The 17,744-nt window shown below is 37.3% G+C and overlaps 1 protein-coding gene across 1 annotated transcript in view; it reads right to left on the bottom strand.

Annotated features, from left to right (window-relative positions):
• Positions 1 to 17,744, bottom strand: part of DMD (dystrophin) — a 1,161,901-nt gene that overhangs the window by 714,129 nt on the left and 430,028 nt on the right. The window contains 2 exon segments of the mRNA XM_032219839.1: positions 5,582 to 5,764; positions 6,539 to 6,691. Coding sequence (XP_032075730.1) covers positions 5,582 to 5,764; positions 6,539 to 6,691 — 336 coding nt within the window.

Below are 17,744 nucleotides of genomic sequence, written 5' to 3'. Positions count from 1 at the left end.
GAAAATTCAGAATTAAATAAAATGGGAACAGATGAAAAAATGATTAGAAATTGTATAGTTATCTAAGAATAAATTTAGAAGAAGAAAGATTAAAGAAACAATGATAGGATGGGCAAAAAACTTTGGATATACAATAGAACTAGAAAAATGGTAACAACTATGGGAAAAGAACTATAAATTGACAATGGTGACAGCATACAAAGAGAATTTGAATAAAATGTTTTATAAATGGCACATGCCACCTGAAAGATTAGCAAAAATTCCTAAGGATAAATCAGCTAAATATTGGCAATGTCATCAATTGCCAGGATCATATATGTGGTGGATGTGCAGGGATGCAAAAAGCTATTAGGTTAAAATACAAACATGGTTAGAGAAAATGATACATAAACCCATAGAGTTTAAGCCAGAGGTATTTTTATTGGGTATTCTACCAGAGAAATATAGTAAAGAAGATTCATATTTGATCACACAGATATAACAGCAGCTAGAATTGTATTTGCACAATATTGGAAAGCAAAATTTGGAATGGGAGGTAATAAAGAAGATACTAAACTGTGCAGAAAAGAACAGGTTGACACTGAGAATAAAGGACAAAGAGGAGTCAATGTACTACAGGATGTGAAGGTGATTTTACGATTGGCTTGAAATATGATATAAATAGAAAGAGAAAGGAACAAAACATGAAATAAATATCTCAGATGACACATTATTAAATTAGTGGGAGGAGAAATAAGAAATATTAAAATGTAACTATACAAGTGGAAAAACTACATAAGTGGAACTAATATTAGAAATAAAATGTAAACAGAGAAAATTATTTGTATGAAAATATGAAGTTGGGATTGTTGAAATGCCACCCAAGAACCTATCAGAGAAAGTAAATAAGCAAAGGCAACAATGAAAAGGTGGGGGGATGAGGAGGGAAAAGAAGAAAGGGTAAAGCAGAGAAAGTGGGGAAATAAGAGTAGGAGAGAGAGTAAGAAAGAAGAGAAGGGAGGAGGAGAGGGGAACGAGAGGAAGGAGAGGAGGATGGAAGAAGGCAGAGAAATTTGAGAAGATGGAAGGAGTGTTTTGTGTGTGTGTGTGTGTGTGTGTAAAAATGAGTATAGAGACTGATGAATAGACAAATGTTAAATAGCAATTATAAGAATGTATATCAATGAATGAATTTGAAAGCGAAAAATAAAAAAACTTAAAAAAAAGAAATATAAAGCTTTTACTCTAGTTTAGATTGATTTCTTGACATTTGGGCTACATTCTTTGGATGCTTTGGTGAATTAGAGATATCAGGGGACATCTACAAATGTAAAAATTTTATGCTGGTTTTGTTGATTTGTAGAGCATTGTTTTACCCTCTGTCTAACATTGCATTTCAATACTTGCTGTTCTTCATTCATGTAGAAGAATCAAGAACTCAGTCCAACCCCCCCCTTTTTTTTACAGGTGGCAGTTACAATTGTTTTGTGTGTGCAATTGGAAAGGAGCATCATTCTCTCATCAAAAAGCAACACATTTACTTTTTGTATGACTAGTAGGCTTTGTACAACACAATTTCTGCCTGATTGAGTAACTTGTTTATCTCCAAGCTGGAAGATAAATTGTTGAACTGAAAAGAATGTTGCTAAGATTAGCTCTTTTCTATTATTAAGGTGTGGGCTGAGCACACCAAGACTCATTTAAAGAAGATAACAGCATATTCTTCATTGACAGCAACAACCTCCAGTCCCACAGGACAAAAATAATCAAATATGACAACGCAACAAGATAAAGCCAGTATGCAGTTAAAGAGTATGTTACAGGCTATGCATGAAGACCTCAAAGAAAGAATAAACAAAGTGAGTTTCACCACATTTTACAAGTTGACCATATAGTAGCATTCTGTCACCGGTTGCCTCCTAGCAAATGGGCATTTCAGTGTTGTCATTTATATGGTATTTTTGAGCTCAACTTAATACAGTATTATAACATTTAGGAGAACCAGCTCCGGGTGAGCAGGGAAAACCAGTGTGGTTTTTGTAGTGGGCCTGAGCTGGGGTGCTCTTAAGATGGCAAAGCACAGCACTTCTCTGACGTTTTAACTCTTTTTAAAAAATCTGATTGTGAATAGATTTATTTGGAAGGGATGTTGTGAGAAACAGCCCCCTCCACACAAACAGTATATCTCTGAAAACAAGACAGTAGGAAGAATCTTAATTGTTCTTTTATAGAGTTTTAGAAACATTTGCCCACAGGATTCTGAACAAAATGATCTTTTGATCTTATCTAGTGGGGTTCTTGTTTGGATAGCTTAAATAAATTATTCTATCAGGGGAATAAATAAACTAAATGACATACATATCATATAGTGTTTTTCTTTTTTACTCTGACATCAGCCTGTGATGTGAGGGGGGGGGGGGGGGGGGGGTGGGCGGGGACATTCTAACAAAGAAAGTTCAGTCCTACGTTGTCAAAATTATTATTTAAAGAAAGTGTGGTTGATCAGAGCTATTGCATTATTAAGTCATTTATCTTAAACAGTGAGTAGTGAGGAAAAAGATTTTAAAAGGGGATTGGGTTGGGATTAATACCCTGGCTATTGCTTATCTGCTTCTTTCAGTTTGGGAGAACTGCAGCTGAATTCACATAGGAATAAACTACTTCTGGAGAAGTGCAGGGTAAAGAGGCAGAAGGAAGACATGGGAATGAACGATCTCTAGTTTCTCATCTCCCCTATCATCATCGGTTCCAGCTTGGTTGAGAGCTTAGAAAACAAACAGCATGGCACCCCCTGGGTTTGTTTTATCCTTCCTTTCAGCTTTAGAGTGAATTAGGAAAAAGTTTAATCCACTTGCAATGTTTTATATTACATATTTGATGAAAACAGCCAGTTCTTTCTAAGTGACAGTTTTCTGCTAAATACCTGCATGTCATAAATACTTGAATTACAAATTCCATATTGAAATGAAATCTGATGTTTGATGTCTGTTTCATGTTTCCTTCCTATTAAGTTGAAAAGAACCTATGTTACAGAAATAATACAATAAAGAACCCTCATTTTTTTCTGAAATACATGAACATGAAGAATAAATAAAACTAATTAGATGTGCATGGATGACAGATTGAAAAATAAATATTCTCAGTTTGAACATGTTAATTGAATGAAATAAATATATGTTTGTGCTCGGAAGAGAGGTAGTCTTATATGGCAAGTATAGCTCAAACCTATATTTTACAGGAAAAGTAGGGGGTCGTCTTACACCCAGTAGCCTTATACACTGGAAAATACGGTAGACTAAATTTTTAAGAACATGAAATGTGAATGTGAAGAAATGACTCACTGCAATATACTAGGCTTAAAGATAAAAACCCCTTTTTAGTTTCCCCTACGGTATTGTCACAGCAAAAAAGACAGTATCAATTTTCTGCTAGAAAATAGAGAGTTACAATCAAAAAATGGGCATGGCAACAACTGATTGTAGCAGCCAGAACACATTTATCACCTTTGAAAATGTACTTCTAAATGGAGCATGGCCTCTCTCACATGAATTATCACATCCCAGGGAAATGTGACGTTTATGTACGTATTTTCAGAGTATAGACTGCTTCTGGGGCTCAGGTGAGTGGAAATTGAACAAAAATGGCCATTTTTTGCTCATTTCTGCCCTCCCAGCTCCCCGAGCACTCTGAAGGCCTTCTAAAAGCTAAGCACAGCCATTTTGGTGAATTGGGTGGGGTTTCAGGAGGCAAAAACGCTGTATTTAATGTATAAGGAAACACCTAAGATTTTCAGCCTTTTTTTTTTAGGGAAAAAGGTGCATCTTATACTCCAAAAAATACGGTGTAGATCAGGAATACTGCACGCGGAGATGAAATATGAGCCCTCCATGTCTGTTGTTCCTTGTACAATTCCTAGTATAGAAATAATAAGTAACTAAACCCTGGAATAATACTAGTCCTATATTTAACCTCAAGTTATCAGGCTGTAACTTTGTATAGTAAACCAATCTTACTTTTATGGGTTCATCCATATGCTAATTTTGCCTATTTGGGGGGGAGGGAAAATACATGGCATGTCTGGTTATCGTCAGAATTGTAAGAATAAGTATCACGATTACTTTAGACTTCAGGAATCTGAAAAAAATAATTGGTGAATTTAATATATATTACTCACCTAAAATATGCCCCAAAATTTATATCCTATATGCAACTTTGCTATCTAAACAAAAACTTGGAACCAAGCAAAAGGCCTTATCTCAACCTGTCTGATTCTTATGCATTAATGTATAATATTTGAGGTCCGGTACTCCAGTTAAACAGACCAGGGGGGGCCTGAACGGGGCTTCCGAATGCTCTTGGAAGCCCATTTCGGCCTGCAATGTTCAGGATGAATGTTGCAGACCCTTTGCGGTTGTTTATAAGGGGGAACAATTGCTGTGGGGTGGCAAAATGGTTTTGGGCCTTGTTCAAAACAGGGGAGGGCATTGATGGCATAACTTCAAACATCGCTAAGGGAATACTCATACCTGGGGATTATCTGTACTTCTACTCCTTCTTTACTTCCATTCTCTCTTTGCAACTCTGCAAATATCAACATGAGATATCATTTTTGAAAGAATAACAATGAACTTTTAATGAATTTTTTAAAAAACTTGAAAAAAAAATACATGAAGCAAATCCTTTTTCCCCCCTCCCTTATTTTCCAATTTAAGGAAGAAGCAGTCTCTCATTTATTTTCAAAATAATGAAAAGGAATCTTATCAGTTTATTAACCATAAACATATTTTATTATATTTATTGTTTATTTATTTATTGATATTTTATACATTTTATACATCTTAATTATTGATTAGCATGAGGCCTCTTACATAATTACTGTGGACATATTTTCTAAAGCTGTTTGTTCCAAATAAATGAGCACATAATTCCATAAAGCATATATAATTAATAGTTCCTCACAATATCCCTATGAGGCAGAGATTTGTATTTATTAGTTGTACAAATTTAAAATTGTACAGGTACAACTCTTTGTACTACTGTTTTGTTTTACTCATTTGTTGTTAAATATAACATTTGAAGTGTGTGGCTTTTGTAAAAAGCAGAGAATAACATGTATGTTTCCTTCCTATTAAGTTGAAAAGAACCTATGTTACAGAAATAATACAATAAAGAACCCTCATTTTTTCTGAATACATCTGAACATGAAGAATAAATAAAAACTAATTAGACTGTGCATGGGATGACAGATTGAAAAATAATATTTCTCAGTTTGAACATGTTAATTGAATGAAATAAATATATGGCAAAGCTGATAGCTTTAAACTGGTAATGTTATGAATAAAATGAGGCAACAAAATAAAGATTCTTTTTCCTTTAATGCTAATATGTTGTTGATTGAACCACTTCCTATTTTATTTTAAGGGCATTTACTAGAGAAAAATCATATAAAATGAAAACTATATTGCGTATATTGTAAATAAAAGAGATCTGAATCACTGACCAGATTCTCTATTTCAGACACATCATTGGGAATTCTCAATGTTAGTACAGTTTTGTTAGTAGTAGTATTTGCAAACATAAATGTTTTCCAGGAACAACTCACAATTTGCGCATAGTTGAGTCTTCTAAACTGAGCAAATTTGCTCGCAATATCTTGCCAGCGCTTGCTGAGCTGTATTTGGGTTGGTTCCACTGCTTTTGCAGCTCCATCCTTAGACAAGCGATCAGCTTGCCTCTGTACCACATTCAGCTCTTCCATCTTCTTCTCCAGTTCTTGATTAATTTCCTATTGAGCAAAATCAATACAGGGCCCAGGACAATTAGCTAACTAGATCATCAGTTCCTAAGAATTAGCAAAATACTTTTGTAGAGGTATTGTTAAAAAAGAAGAAAAAATAATATTATTTTAAAACCTGTGTTGATATAAACAAAAGAAATAGAGAAGAGTTCTGGATTATATAGCTCATTGATTTTAGATATTTCACTGCATATATGCTGGGAATGTGACACCATAGGCCAAAATATTAACTGTTTAATTAACCCTAACACTGTGTAATAACTGGGAAAGATGACCATAATGCTGGAATTACATACTAAATAGTGATTGTCGATTAGATGGCTAAAGGGTTTTTTTTAATTACTATTGGAGAGAACATAACGAAGAATAAAGCAAAAGAAGATGATGAAAAATAAACAAATTTTTGACAACGTATAAGCAAATCTTTAGAATTTTGACCATGATTTATGAATATGTTCTGATGAAAATGAGTGTGCTGCTAATATGAAAAAGAGTTCAGCCATGTACCGATAAAGTCATTTGTTCATCTGGAATAAAGATAAAAAAGTCAATTATTTTTTTCTTGGAAAATATTGATCAGATGGCACATTCAACATATATATTCAGCCTAGATACAAAAGGTTTCAACAAACTTCATCTCACTTACTTAAATAACATTAAGTGATGAGCTATGATAATTTATTTAATTACTCTAGCTAGACAACACAGAAACATATTTTGTTTCCAGAAACAAATACAATATTCTGTAGGAAATGATATTACCTTTAGTTTATGTTCATCTATGGGATCTGACAGGACTGACATTTTTTTTTCTATGTCATCCAGGAACTTCATTAAATCATCTGCCTGCTTCTTATATTGATACCACTGATGTGAAATCTCCAAAGCTTTTTTCCTTCTTTGCGATCTCATATCCTGTTTGCAATACATATGTTTGTTATAAAAAGTAATATTTAAATGGTGGTATGAGTAAATACTGTATGCACTATGGGATAGAGTAAAATTGTGGATAGGTTATTTTTAAAAATTATTGTGAATTATAATAATTATAATTATGAATGTAAATTTATACTTTTAAGTAAACCAAAATATTTTCTTACTTCTCTATACTTGTAAAGAGAAATGTATTATGGAACATAACCTTCACACATTTAAAAAGCTAGAATTGGTAGCCTAAAATTTGAAACAGAAATATTAACAGGCAGATTTATACAACAATGAATTTTCCAAATGCTAGTATTTTATACAAGAGATACATATATAAATTTAACTGCAAAATGTTTTTATTTTAAATTATAACCTGCTAATAGACGGAAATCCAAAGAGTACTTTAATGTGCATATATTGCCCTCACTCAAAATTTTTAATTTTAGACATTCCAAAGTTTACTAAAGAGAAAGAAAAGAAAATTTATGTGAAGCAGAGAAACTTTGCTTGTCCTTCTTTAAATGTAACTCTAGGTTTTGAATGACTTTTGAGTATAAATACCCTGAAACAGAAATTCAGTTTAATTAATTTGCCAATTACAAGTTTAATTATTGACTATGGCTACTTCTGTTATGCATTATATTATACTGTATGCATGCTAATAATTTATTTAATGCACCAATTTAATAAATTAACATTTTTATTTTATTGCCTTTGACACATAGTAAAATATTTCCTAAAACTCCATTTTTAAAATTTGCAGTTTACTTTGCTTTAATTGGATTTACCATATTTTTCGGACTATACGATGCACTGGAGTATAAGATGCACCAAGGTTTTGAAGATGCAAATCTAACCCCCCCTTTTTTTTAAAAAGGGCATGAATAGCTTTTAGGAGGCTTGTAGAGTGCTCCGGGGGGGGGGGGGATTAGCAAAAAACAGCCATTTTTCACGAAAATGTGCCCATTTTTGTCAAAAAAGGGCATGGATAGGAGGCTTATAGAGTGCTCCTGGGGGCTGGAGGGGCAAAACTGAGCAAAAATATGGTCAGTATTTTGCTCATTACTTCCCTCCTCAGCCCCCAGAAGCTCTCTGAAAGCCTTCTAAAAGCTATGCATGGCCATTTTGGTGAAGGAGCAGTGTTTCAGGAGGCAAAAAACCTCCTGAATGTGTGCTAGTCATTCCCAACTCCAGCATCCCGAGAAGACTCAAGTCAGTCCAAAAGTGATCCAGAAGATGACCTGCTGGTGAGTGACCCAATCAAACTGCTCACCCTACCCCTAAGATGTTTTATCTCCAGCCAAAGTAGCAGTATTACTGGACTCAGGGTGCACCCGATGCCTAATTAGCCCAACCTTGGCAGGGAGATTGGGAATTCATCTAAGAAAAACTCCCATCACTTTCTGTCAGCTAGATGGCCCAGTAGCAAGAAGGGAACCAGCCATTTTTTGCCACAGAACCATTACAAATAAAACTGGGGGATTATAGTGAGACCCTCACATTCATAGTAGCACCAAGAATGGAATAGCCACTAGTCCTAGGGTTCACGTGGCTATGGAAGTGAAACCTTAAAGTAAACTGGAGGAGTGGAAACGTAAAATTCTGGAGACACGTAACATTCAGAAACCTCCCTGAGGGAAGTGAGGTAGAGAAAGAGAACAGGGAAATGGCCATTGCTGGTCACCTTGCTGAGGCCACTAGCATCCCCAAAGAACACCAGGATTTGGCTGAGGTATTTAGTGAAGAGGCATCAGATTGTGCCATTGAGATCTTACTGGGGGCTCAAGTTCCAAAACCAAAGATGTACTGCATGTCCCCAGAGAACTGGAGGAACTCAGAGTGTTTATCAACAAAAATCTAAAAAGAGGTATCATTGAACCTACCCAACCAAAAATAGCATGAAAGAAAGATGGCTCCTTACACCTTTGTGTCAACTACTGTAACCTCAATGCAATTAGTGTGGGAAACCCCTCATGAAGGACATGCTGGCCCAACACTCTAAAGGAAAAATATTTTCAAAGCTGGATTTATGAGAAGCATACTACTGCATCAGAATTAGGAAAGGGGATGAGTGGATGACTGCTTTTAACACTCTGCTGGGTGTTACCAATTTAAAGTACTTTCTTTTGGATAACAAGGGGCCTCTGCCATGTTTAAAAAAAAAGAAAAAAAAACTTTGACAGTTTCCTTCTGTACATTTCCATATCGGTATACATCCATTATATGTGCATTCCCCTCCTCCAATATGTCATTGTCTATACATGTAATTCCAATGTCTTTATACATACAAATATATTCATTTCTTGAGTTACAGTCATTCATTGTATGTTATTTCCATTTATACATATTTATTACTAATTTCTAACTTCTATATCTTCTTTGCTTTACATCTGTCCTCTAACCATTTATATCATTCATTCCATACCATATAATAATCTGTTTTTCCTTTATCCTTGATCTCCTTTGTGAGTCTATCCATCTCTGCACACTCTCTTCCTTATCACCTCTTCCTCTGATGGAATGATATTATTCTTCCACTTTTGTGCATACATTGTGTTTTTTTTATCATCCTTCCCTGTAAATTCCCAATAAAAATTCCGGTTTCATGTCTATTTGTGGCTTGCTTATTTCTTCAAGCCATTTTCTTAATCTATTCCAATATTGTTTTATTTTTGGGCATGTCCACTACATATGGTAGAATGTTCCCAGATTTTGTCTGCATTTCCAGCAGTTTGGTGATATGTTCAGGTACATTTTGGGCAATCTCGCTGGGAGGGAGGTGCCATCTGTAGAACATTTTATACATATTTTCTTTATAGGCTACTGACATTGTCAATTTATAATTTTAATTCCAAAGTTTCTCCCATTTCTCCAATTCAATATTGTAGCCAAAGTTTTTGGCCCAAGTTATCATATTTTCTTTAACTACCTCCTCCTCCATTCTATAATTCAATAATAATTGCATATTTTCTTAATCAATTTATCCTCTGTACCTTGTAGAATCTTATCTAATTCTTGTGGTTCTTTTTGGAATCTGTTCTCTTCTATGTCTTTCCTATATCTAGCCTGAATTTGCATGTATGGCCACCAATCAATGTCTATGCCCTGCTCTTTTAGTTCTGGTCTTGCTTTCAGTTCCCCCTGATTATTTAGTAAATCTTTGTATCTCTTTATTTTATCTATATGTAATACATTTGGATAAATTAATGCTTCCATTGTTGAAAGCCAATTTGGTATTTTAGTGTAGTGCTTAACCAGAGGTAGGAGGAATAAATGAAGAGGAAGCTGCAGAATGGATAGCAGAACAATGTGATGAGGTGGTTCCTAAGTTTAGAGGTACAACTGGGTTCCTTCCCTCGGGGGGGGGGGAGGAATAAAATGCCACCATTGCTGTCAACCTGGCCACAAAGCATCAGATTTCTTGGCTTCAGCCCTTGTATCACAAATATGTGCACCAACTGCTAGCGCAGTAAAGAGAAGGTCCTGGAAGCCACCAGAAAAGAGTCATCTGAGTCAACAACCTCAGAAAACTGATCTCCAACCTAAGGTGATGAAAAGTCTAACCAATGGGGAAACATCCGAGGAAGAGAATAATGTAGATGACCCAATGGTGAGTGCACCAGTCCATCCCTTTGCCATCCAAGCCAAACTTCAAGTACCTAAAACAGGGATGGAAGGGGAAGTTGAAGCAGTTGTGGACACTGGCTGCACCCGATGCTTAATCAGCATGTTGATTGTAAAGCAACTAGGCATGCACACAAGACCTCTAGTCCATCTAGTTCAGTTTGAGCAGGCAGATGGGATACTAATTGGGGGAACCGCAGCCATGCTAATGACCGAACTAGAAAAGTTACAAATAGGCTACTACTATGAACTCCTCAGATTTATTGTGGCTCCAAAGATGCTGGAATTAATTATCTTGGGGCTTGCATGGCTGGACAAGTGGATGCCTATGATAAAGTGGGAAGATCCGAACCGAGGTGGCGCAGTGGTTAGGGTGCAGTACTGCAGGCCACTTCAGCTGACTGTTATCTGCAGTTCAGCGGTTCTAATCTCACCGGCTCAAGGTTGACTCAGCCTTCCATCCTTCCGAGGTGGGTGAAATGAGGACCCAGACTGTGGGGGCGATATGCTGTCTCTGTAAACCACTTAGAGAGGACTGAAAGCCCTATGAAGCAGTATATAAGTCTAACTGCTATTGCTATAAGATGGTGTTAGAAATTGATTATCGGATTTGGGCCACTATCACCGGTGGAGCCAAAGAGCTACCCAGGGAAGATTGAGCCCAAGAGCCCAGAACATGCAGCACCTGCAGCAGAGAAAAAAACCCCAGGGATCCAACAAGTACCAAAAGAGTACTGGGACTTGGCAGAGGTGTTCAATGAGGAAGATGTCAACTATCTTCCCCCTCACTGGCCCACAGATTGTGCAATAGACTTCAAACCTGGGGCTACCTTACCAAAGCCAAAAATGTACTCAATAACTCCCAAGAGGATGGTTGAATTGAGGAAGTACACTGAGAGAATAAGGTTAGATCCTTGAATTATTTGGATAAATTACATGAGGTTGTTTGAGGAACCTGATAGACTCCATCTTGAATATCTGACTAGCTGGCAAGCTTTTCTGGAAAATCACAGCCTGGAATGAAATCCTAGGGTCAGCACGACCTGCTCAGAAATAACCTAATAGCTTGGAAACTCTCTTTGTCAAAGGGAGTAACAGGACATGTTTTACAGAAAGCCGGTAATAATGTTTAGTTTTGGGAAAGCGAAGTCCTTTGGGGCTTCTGAACACATATGCTTTCTGAACATTTGGGGAATTTCCATGTACTTTGCACTTGTATTTTTTGCACACAATTGTATTCTTTGTATCCAGGATATGACGAATATGATACGTCATTTTGTGTATTTCAGGTGCGCCTATGCACCTTGTAGGGATTCTCATTTGCTTGGGAATCCACCTGCGCAGGTGTAATAAAATAGCTGCTTTCTGTTGCCATAGCCTCCTTGACCATTTTTTGGTATGAAGAAATTATATCTGGGATATTTTTCTCACATACATCAACACCAATTTGAAACGCTGGCTTTATTGAATCAGAGAAGTCGAAAGTAGTGGCCATTACTTTTGACTTTGTTGGTTCAATAAAGCTCCATTTCAAATTGCAGAGAAAAGAAAGATGGTGGTGTTCATCTCTGTGTTGATCTGCGAGTTTGAATGCGGTATGTGTGAAGAACACCCTTCCCCTCATGCAAGATATGTTGAACCACTTGCCTAAAGGGAAGATCTTCACCAAGCTGGATTTGAGAGAGGCGTATTACCACATATGAATCAGAGAGGGAGATGAGTTGAAGATCACTTTTAACACCCCCCCTTGGCAGCTTTCAATACAAAGTCATGCCATTTGGGCTACAAGGAGCACCTGCAGTCTTCATGCAGTACATACATGAGGTGCTACATGAGCATCTGTACCACAGAGTGCTTATTTATCTTGATGACATCTTGATCTTCTCTGAAACCCTGAGAGAACACATGAAGCTGGTATGGCAAGTTCTGAAAAAACTTCTAGCTGCCAAGCTATACGCAAAGTTGTCGAAGTGTGAGTTCCACAAGACCTCACTAGACTACCTGGATTATCACATCTCCAATGAGGGGATAGAAATGGATCCAGGAAAAGTGAAAACTGTGTTAGACGGGAAACTTCCAAGTACTTCCTTGGATTTGCCAATTTCTACAGGCAGTTCATTCCAACTTTTGCAGAAATTGCCCTCCCATTGACTTAGCTAATAAAAATGAGGCCTCCCCCAACAAAGCCAAAAGCAAACCAACCCCTAAAGTGGACAATGGACTGTCAAAAAGCCTTTGAGAAATTAAAATGGTTCTTTGTCCAAGAGCCCATACTGCAACATCCCGAGCCAGAGTGATCATAATCCAGACAGATGTCAGTGATGTAGCAATAGCAGAGGTGTTACTGCAGAAGAATAAAGAAGGCCACCTCTTGCCATGCGCTTACATCTCCAAAAAACTCACCACTACTGAAGGAGGTGGACCATTTGGGAGAAAGAAGCATTGACAATCAGGAGGTGCCTGCTAACGTGGAGACATCTCCTGGAAGGGGGGGGGGGATATGCCATATGAGGTCTGGACTGAGTATAAAAACCTTGAAGCTATCCATGCTCATCGAAGACTATCCCCCCAAACAAGTTCGCTTGGCACAATACTTCCAAAGGTTCCAATTTGAACTTATACACATCCCTGCAGGGAAGAACTTGTTGGCGGATGCTTTGTTGAGGAAACTGCAGTATGACAGGAAGAAGTAAGAAGTTGTTCACCCCATCATTTCTTCCTCCCACCAAAAGGCAGCCCAAGTCACCACATGAAGCCAGGATAAGCTGATGACAGTGATGAAATCGGCGCTCCGAACAGACCCGTGGTTCAACAATAACAAGGACATCCTAATACTGAACAGTAGCTTAGCCTGGAAGGGGTCCAAATTGTACGTCCCTCCAGGGTTGAAGCTGAAAGTTCTACAGCGAAGCCATGATGCGAAACTAGGAGGCTACTTTTGATTCCTAAAAATGCTCTACTTTGTCAGATGTCAATTTTGATGGTCAAAGATGAAATCGGAGGTGAAAGATTACGTGAAAAGCTGTTCTTCTTGCACAATGATGAAAACACAGCTGGGGAAGTCCCCTGAGCTACCACAATGAGTGGCCAGCCCTAACCGACCATGGGAAGAGATCACAATGGACTTCATTGTCGAGCTTCCAGACAGCAGCAGGAATAGAGTAATTTGGACAGATATTGATTTGTTTTCCAAGCAGGCGCATTTCATCGCTTGCTCAGGGTTGCCATCCACCAAGAAATTAGTGAAAATGTTTGTAAAACACATTTATCGCCTCGATGAAGTGTCCAAGAGGATCATTTCAGATCACGGAGTCCAGTTCACCGCCAAGTTCTGGAGAGAGTTCCTGAGGTCCATTGGGTCCACACAAGGATTGAGCTCAGCATTTCATCCTAGCATAAATGGCACAGCAGAGAAGGCCAATGTAATGATGGAACAATACATCCAGTGTTATGTGGACTATCAGCAAGACAGCTGGTCGGACTTGCTACCCCTTCACCGAAGTGGCATACAACAACGCAGTCCACAGCAGCAATGGATTAACTCCTTTCTAAATTACAAGTGGCATGGAATTTGTTCCCATGCCTGAGCTGCCTACCTCCTTCCTCCGTGTCTCTCACTGAATGGATGGACACGCTGAAGAAAGGATGGGAAAATATGAAGAAAGCTCTAGCAGAAGCGGCAGAAGCCTACAAGAAGCAAGCTGATAAACACCACTCGCTACAATCCCCCTTTTGTGTGGTGGACAAAGTTTTTGTATCTACCAAATATATAAGATTAAGAATGCCTAGCAAGAAATTTGGCCCAAAATTTTTAGGTCCATTCCCAATTGTGAAGATAATTAACCCTGTTACAATTCAACTCAGTCTACCCAGAATTCTAGGGAAAATTTACCCAGTATTTCATTGTAGCTGAAGCTAGTAATTGAGTCCAGCATAAGACCATCCACCCAAGCTCCCCCTCCTCCTGTAGTGATAGAAGGGGAGACATATTATGAGGTGAAAAATATCTTAGACTCCAGGCCGTACAGGGATCGCTTACATTATTTAGTGCATTGGAAGGGGTACCTTTTGTCTGAAGCTACTTGGGTGAAAAGCTAGAAACTAAAAGTGGATAAGTTAGTAAAACAATTCCATGATAAGTTTGATAAGCCAAAGGGTCCCCCATGGTAAGCCAAAGGGTCCCCCTGGAGCGGGGAAGAGGTGGCTAATTCTGTTAATCCCTATATTATTTTCTTTTAGGAAATGTTTCCTTCTGAGGAGTGGCTGCCTATCAGGCCTGCAGCCAGTTCCTTTTAGGATCTTTGGCCTGCCACATTATTTCTATTCTACTATGCTGTTTAATTAGTGGGGAATTGGGAGGGGGAATAGTAAGGAGTAGTATGTGTTGTTGTCAAAATAAAATTCCTTTCTAGAAGCCAAGGTCATCTTCTGTCTCTACATCTCTGTGCCTGACCGGAACTGGATGGGTGGAATTGCCAGCGTGGCAGTGGAAGATTGGACCATGTGATGGACTTGTGGGTGTGGGGGCAAGATCATGAACTTTCAACTGGGTGGGGAAACCCCAGGGAGCTCAGGTTCGGATTTCCCTCAGATGTGCCAACATGACTCTCTTAATAAATTGGAACTTAGGAGAAGGAGAGCTGATGTTGCGATGGCACGACATGCGATCTTGGTGCTCCGAGATCGCAGTCAAATTTCTGCTGCTGGATGGTCCATTTGGATCTAAACCATCCCGCAGAGACGGTGATTGAGAAGGGCACCTTCTGCTGATCTCAGGGACATCGCAAAGTCCCTGAAAGATCCAGGAATAGCCCTTTTTTTCCAGCGACAGAAATGCAGCTAATGAAGCTGTTGAAGTTGGGACAGCTCCAGAATGGGAAGAAAGCAGAAAGAGAAGTGTGTCAAATTGGTGAGGAAATTTTATTATTAGAGGAAGAGACTACCCAATAAATTTTTTAAAGTTAAGTTAAGATTGAAGACAGGACTGTAGGTGGCGAGATTGATCTGCATTGAACTTAGTATGTTATCTAGTTTCTATTTTTTTTCACAGATGGAACTTTTGCAGGGGCTCCCTATTTTTTTAAACTGAATGGATTAATTCTTTCTTCTTTTTCACTTTTGCTTATACCTATGGATTAAGGATCGTCCCTTTGGAACGATCTCCCCATGGAGATTCGTACCCTCACCACCGTCCAGACCTTCCGCATAGCCCTTAAGACCTGGCTAGCCCGTCAGGCCTGGGGATAAAGATAATCTGTCCCCACCCGAATGATGAATGAATGTTGTGTACTATTTTACTCTTATGTATTGTTTTGCGTTTATTGTCTTGTACCCTCCCCTCCCTATTTTATGTAAGCCGCCCTGAGTCCCCTCAGGGAAAAGGGCGGCCTATAAATATTAATAAAATCCTAAAAAAAAAAGTCCTAAAATTCTCTTTCTTTTTTAATAATACTTGATTTGATTGATTGGATTGTTTTTTATCTCCATTTAAGGATTTTTATTTCTTCTTAAGGTTGGAACATAAAGAAGATAATAAGAAGGATTATAAAGAGGGTTGTAACAACAGGAGGAAAAGCAGTTACACTGCCACTTAGCGGCTGGAGGCTGGATACATTGTCTTTTCTTCTTTCTCTTTGATCACTTGAGATTCAAGGTTCTTTCAGTTTGTTTACTGACAGTGATAGTAGGAAGAGCACAAGTTGTTTATACAGGTGCCTTTTGGAAGTTTTATCACTAGCTATCAGAGGGAAGACAACATTTTGACTTGAAAGATAATAAATGAACCTGTTTGAAGTTTATTAAAATAGCCTTGAATTCTATAGTGGCAGTGTCTGCAAAATTGAAAGAATGGCTCAGCAGGAAAAAGAAACTGTAACATTGCAAATGATTATGTTTGAAATTCAAAATCTATTAGTTGTGACAGAGAGAATTGAAAAGAGATTGGAGAATATGGAATGCAAAAGAGAAAAATCTGATGGAGAAACTGAGGATGTTTACCAAATGAAGAAAGTGGAGGACAGAGTTCAAGGGATGGAAGAAAAAAATGAGCAAAGAGATAAGAAAACTGTGGATACTGACAACAAAGTGAGCGTGGTTGGTAATGACAAGAGCAGAATATGGAAAGGGGAGATGGATGAATTGGAACTCTACCCCAGACTTCAAAGCACAGAAGAAGAAAAGGGAGAAAAATTAATGAAGATAAGGAGAGAAATCTTGACAGAAGCACTAGTGATAACCAAAGATAAACTGATGGAAAGAACAGATGTTGGATTTCAAGCTTTTATGAGATATGAAAGGAATAACATGTTGCCAAGAGAAGTTTATACAAGATTTATTAAGAAAGTAACTAGAACATTAATGCTACAAATGGCAAGAGATATAGGACCATACTATTACTGGAAAGATACAGGTTGGTGCAATGAAAAAGTATAATAAAAAATTAAGCTAAATTTAGTTTACTAGTAGTATGTATAAAATGAAGCGACAATTGATATAGTTAAATAATGATTAATAATGATAATAATACATATAGAATATTAGTTTGACAATATGAAATTTTATATAAACACATGGAGATTATGAAAGGAGGTTTAAAAGCTTTATCTAGAATATGTTATAAGATGTATTGTGATTGGATGACCTTAGGGTGATTTAATGGAATGTTATCATATAATCCTATTCTAGATTTTGAATATTATATGTAAAAGGATGTAAAAACAATTATAAAATTAAGGTTGAGAATATAATTTGTGATATATATGAATGTAGGTGAATTTAAAATATGTGATTTGATATGAAAAGCAGGTGGTGACTATGGAAGAGATGCATGGAAATACTGTAACCAACTGTACACACTTTCTTCAATTTGTAATGGAAGATGGTTTTTTATGTTTGTATGTCCTTGTTCAAAAACAAATAAAAATTGTTTAAAAAATAAATAAATTGGAACTTAGAGCAATACTTTGCCTTGGACTCTGATTTAATTTTGGATGTTATTTTGAATGCTGACACTATGTTTCCCCCCCAGACAAATGTATTTCATGATTAATTTATTTAAGTCTTTGAAAAAGTCTTTCCCTACGTTTATTGGTACTATTTGGAAAAGGAACAGTATTCTTGGTAAAATGTTCATTTTAATGGAGGCTATCCTTCCAATAAGAGAAAATTGTAATTTTTCCATGTTTCCAAGTCCTTATTTTATCTCCTGCATTAATTTATTATAATTGTCTTCTTTGATTGAAGAACATCTAGCTGATAATCAAATTCCCAGTTATTTTATTTTTTTAGTCACTTGTACGCCCATTCTTTCTTCTAATTATGTTTCCTGTTTTTAGTAAGATTTTCATTATTGCCTTTGTTTTATTTTTATTGATTTTAAGTCCTGCTACACTCCCATATTCTTTTATTTGTTGCACCA

The sequence above is a fragment of the Thamnophis elegans genome, chromosome 6, assembly GCF_009769535.1.
Source record: "Thamnophis elegans isolate rThaEle1 chromosome 6, rThaEle1.pri, whole genome shotgun sequence".
Lineage (NCBI taxonomy): Eukaryota > Metazoa > Chordata > Lepidosauria > Squamata > Colubridae > Thamnophis > Thamnophis elegans.
This window is presented reverse-complemented; position numbering and strand designations above follow the sequence as displayed.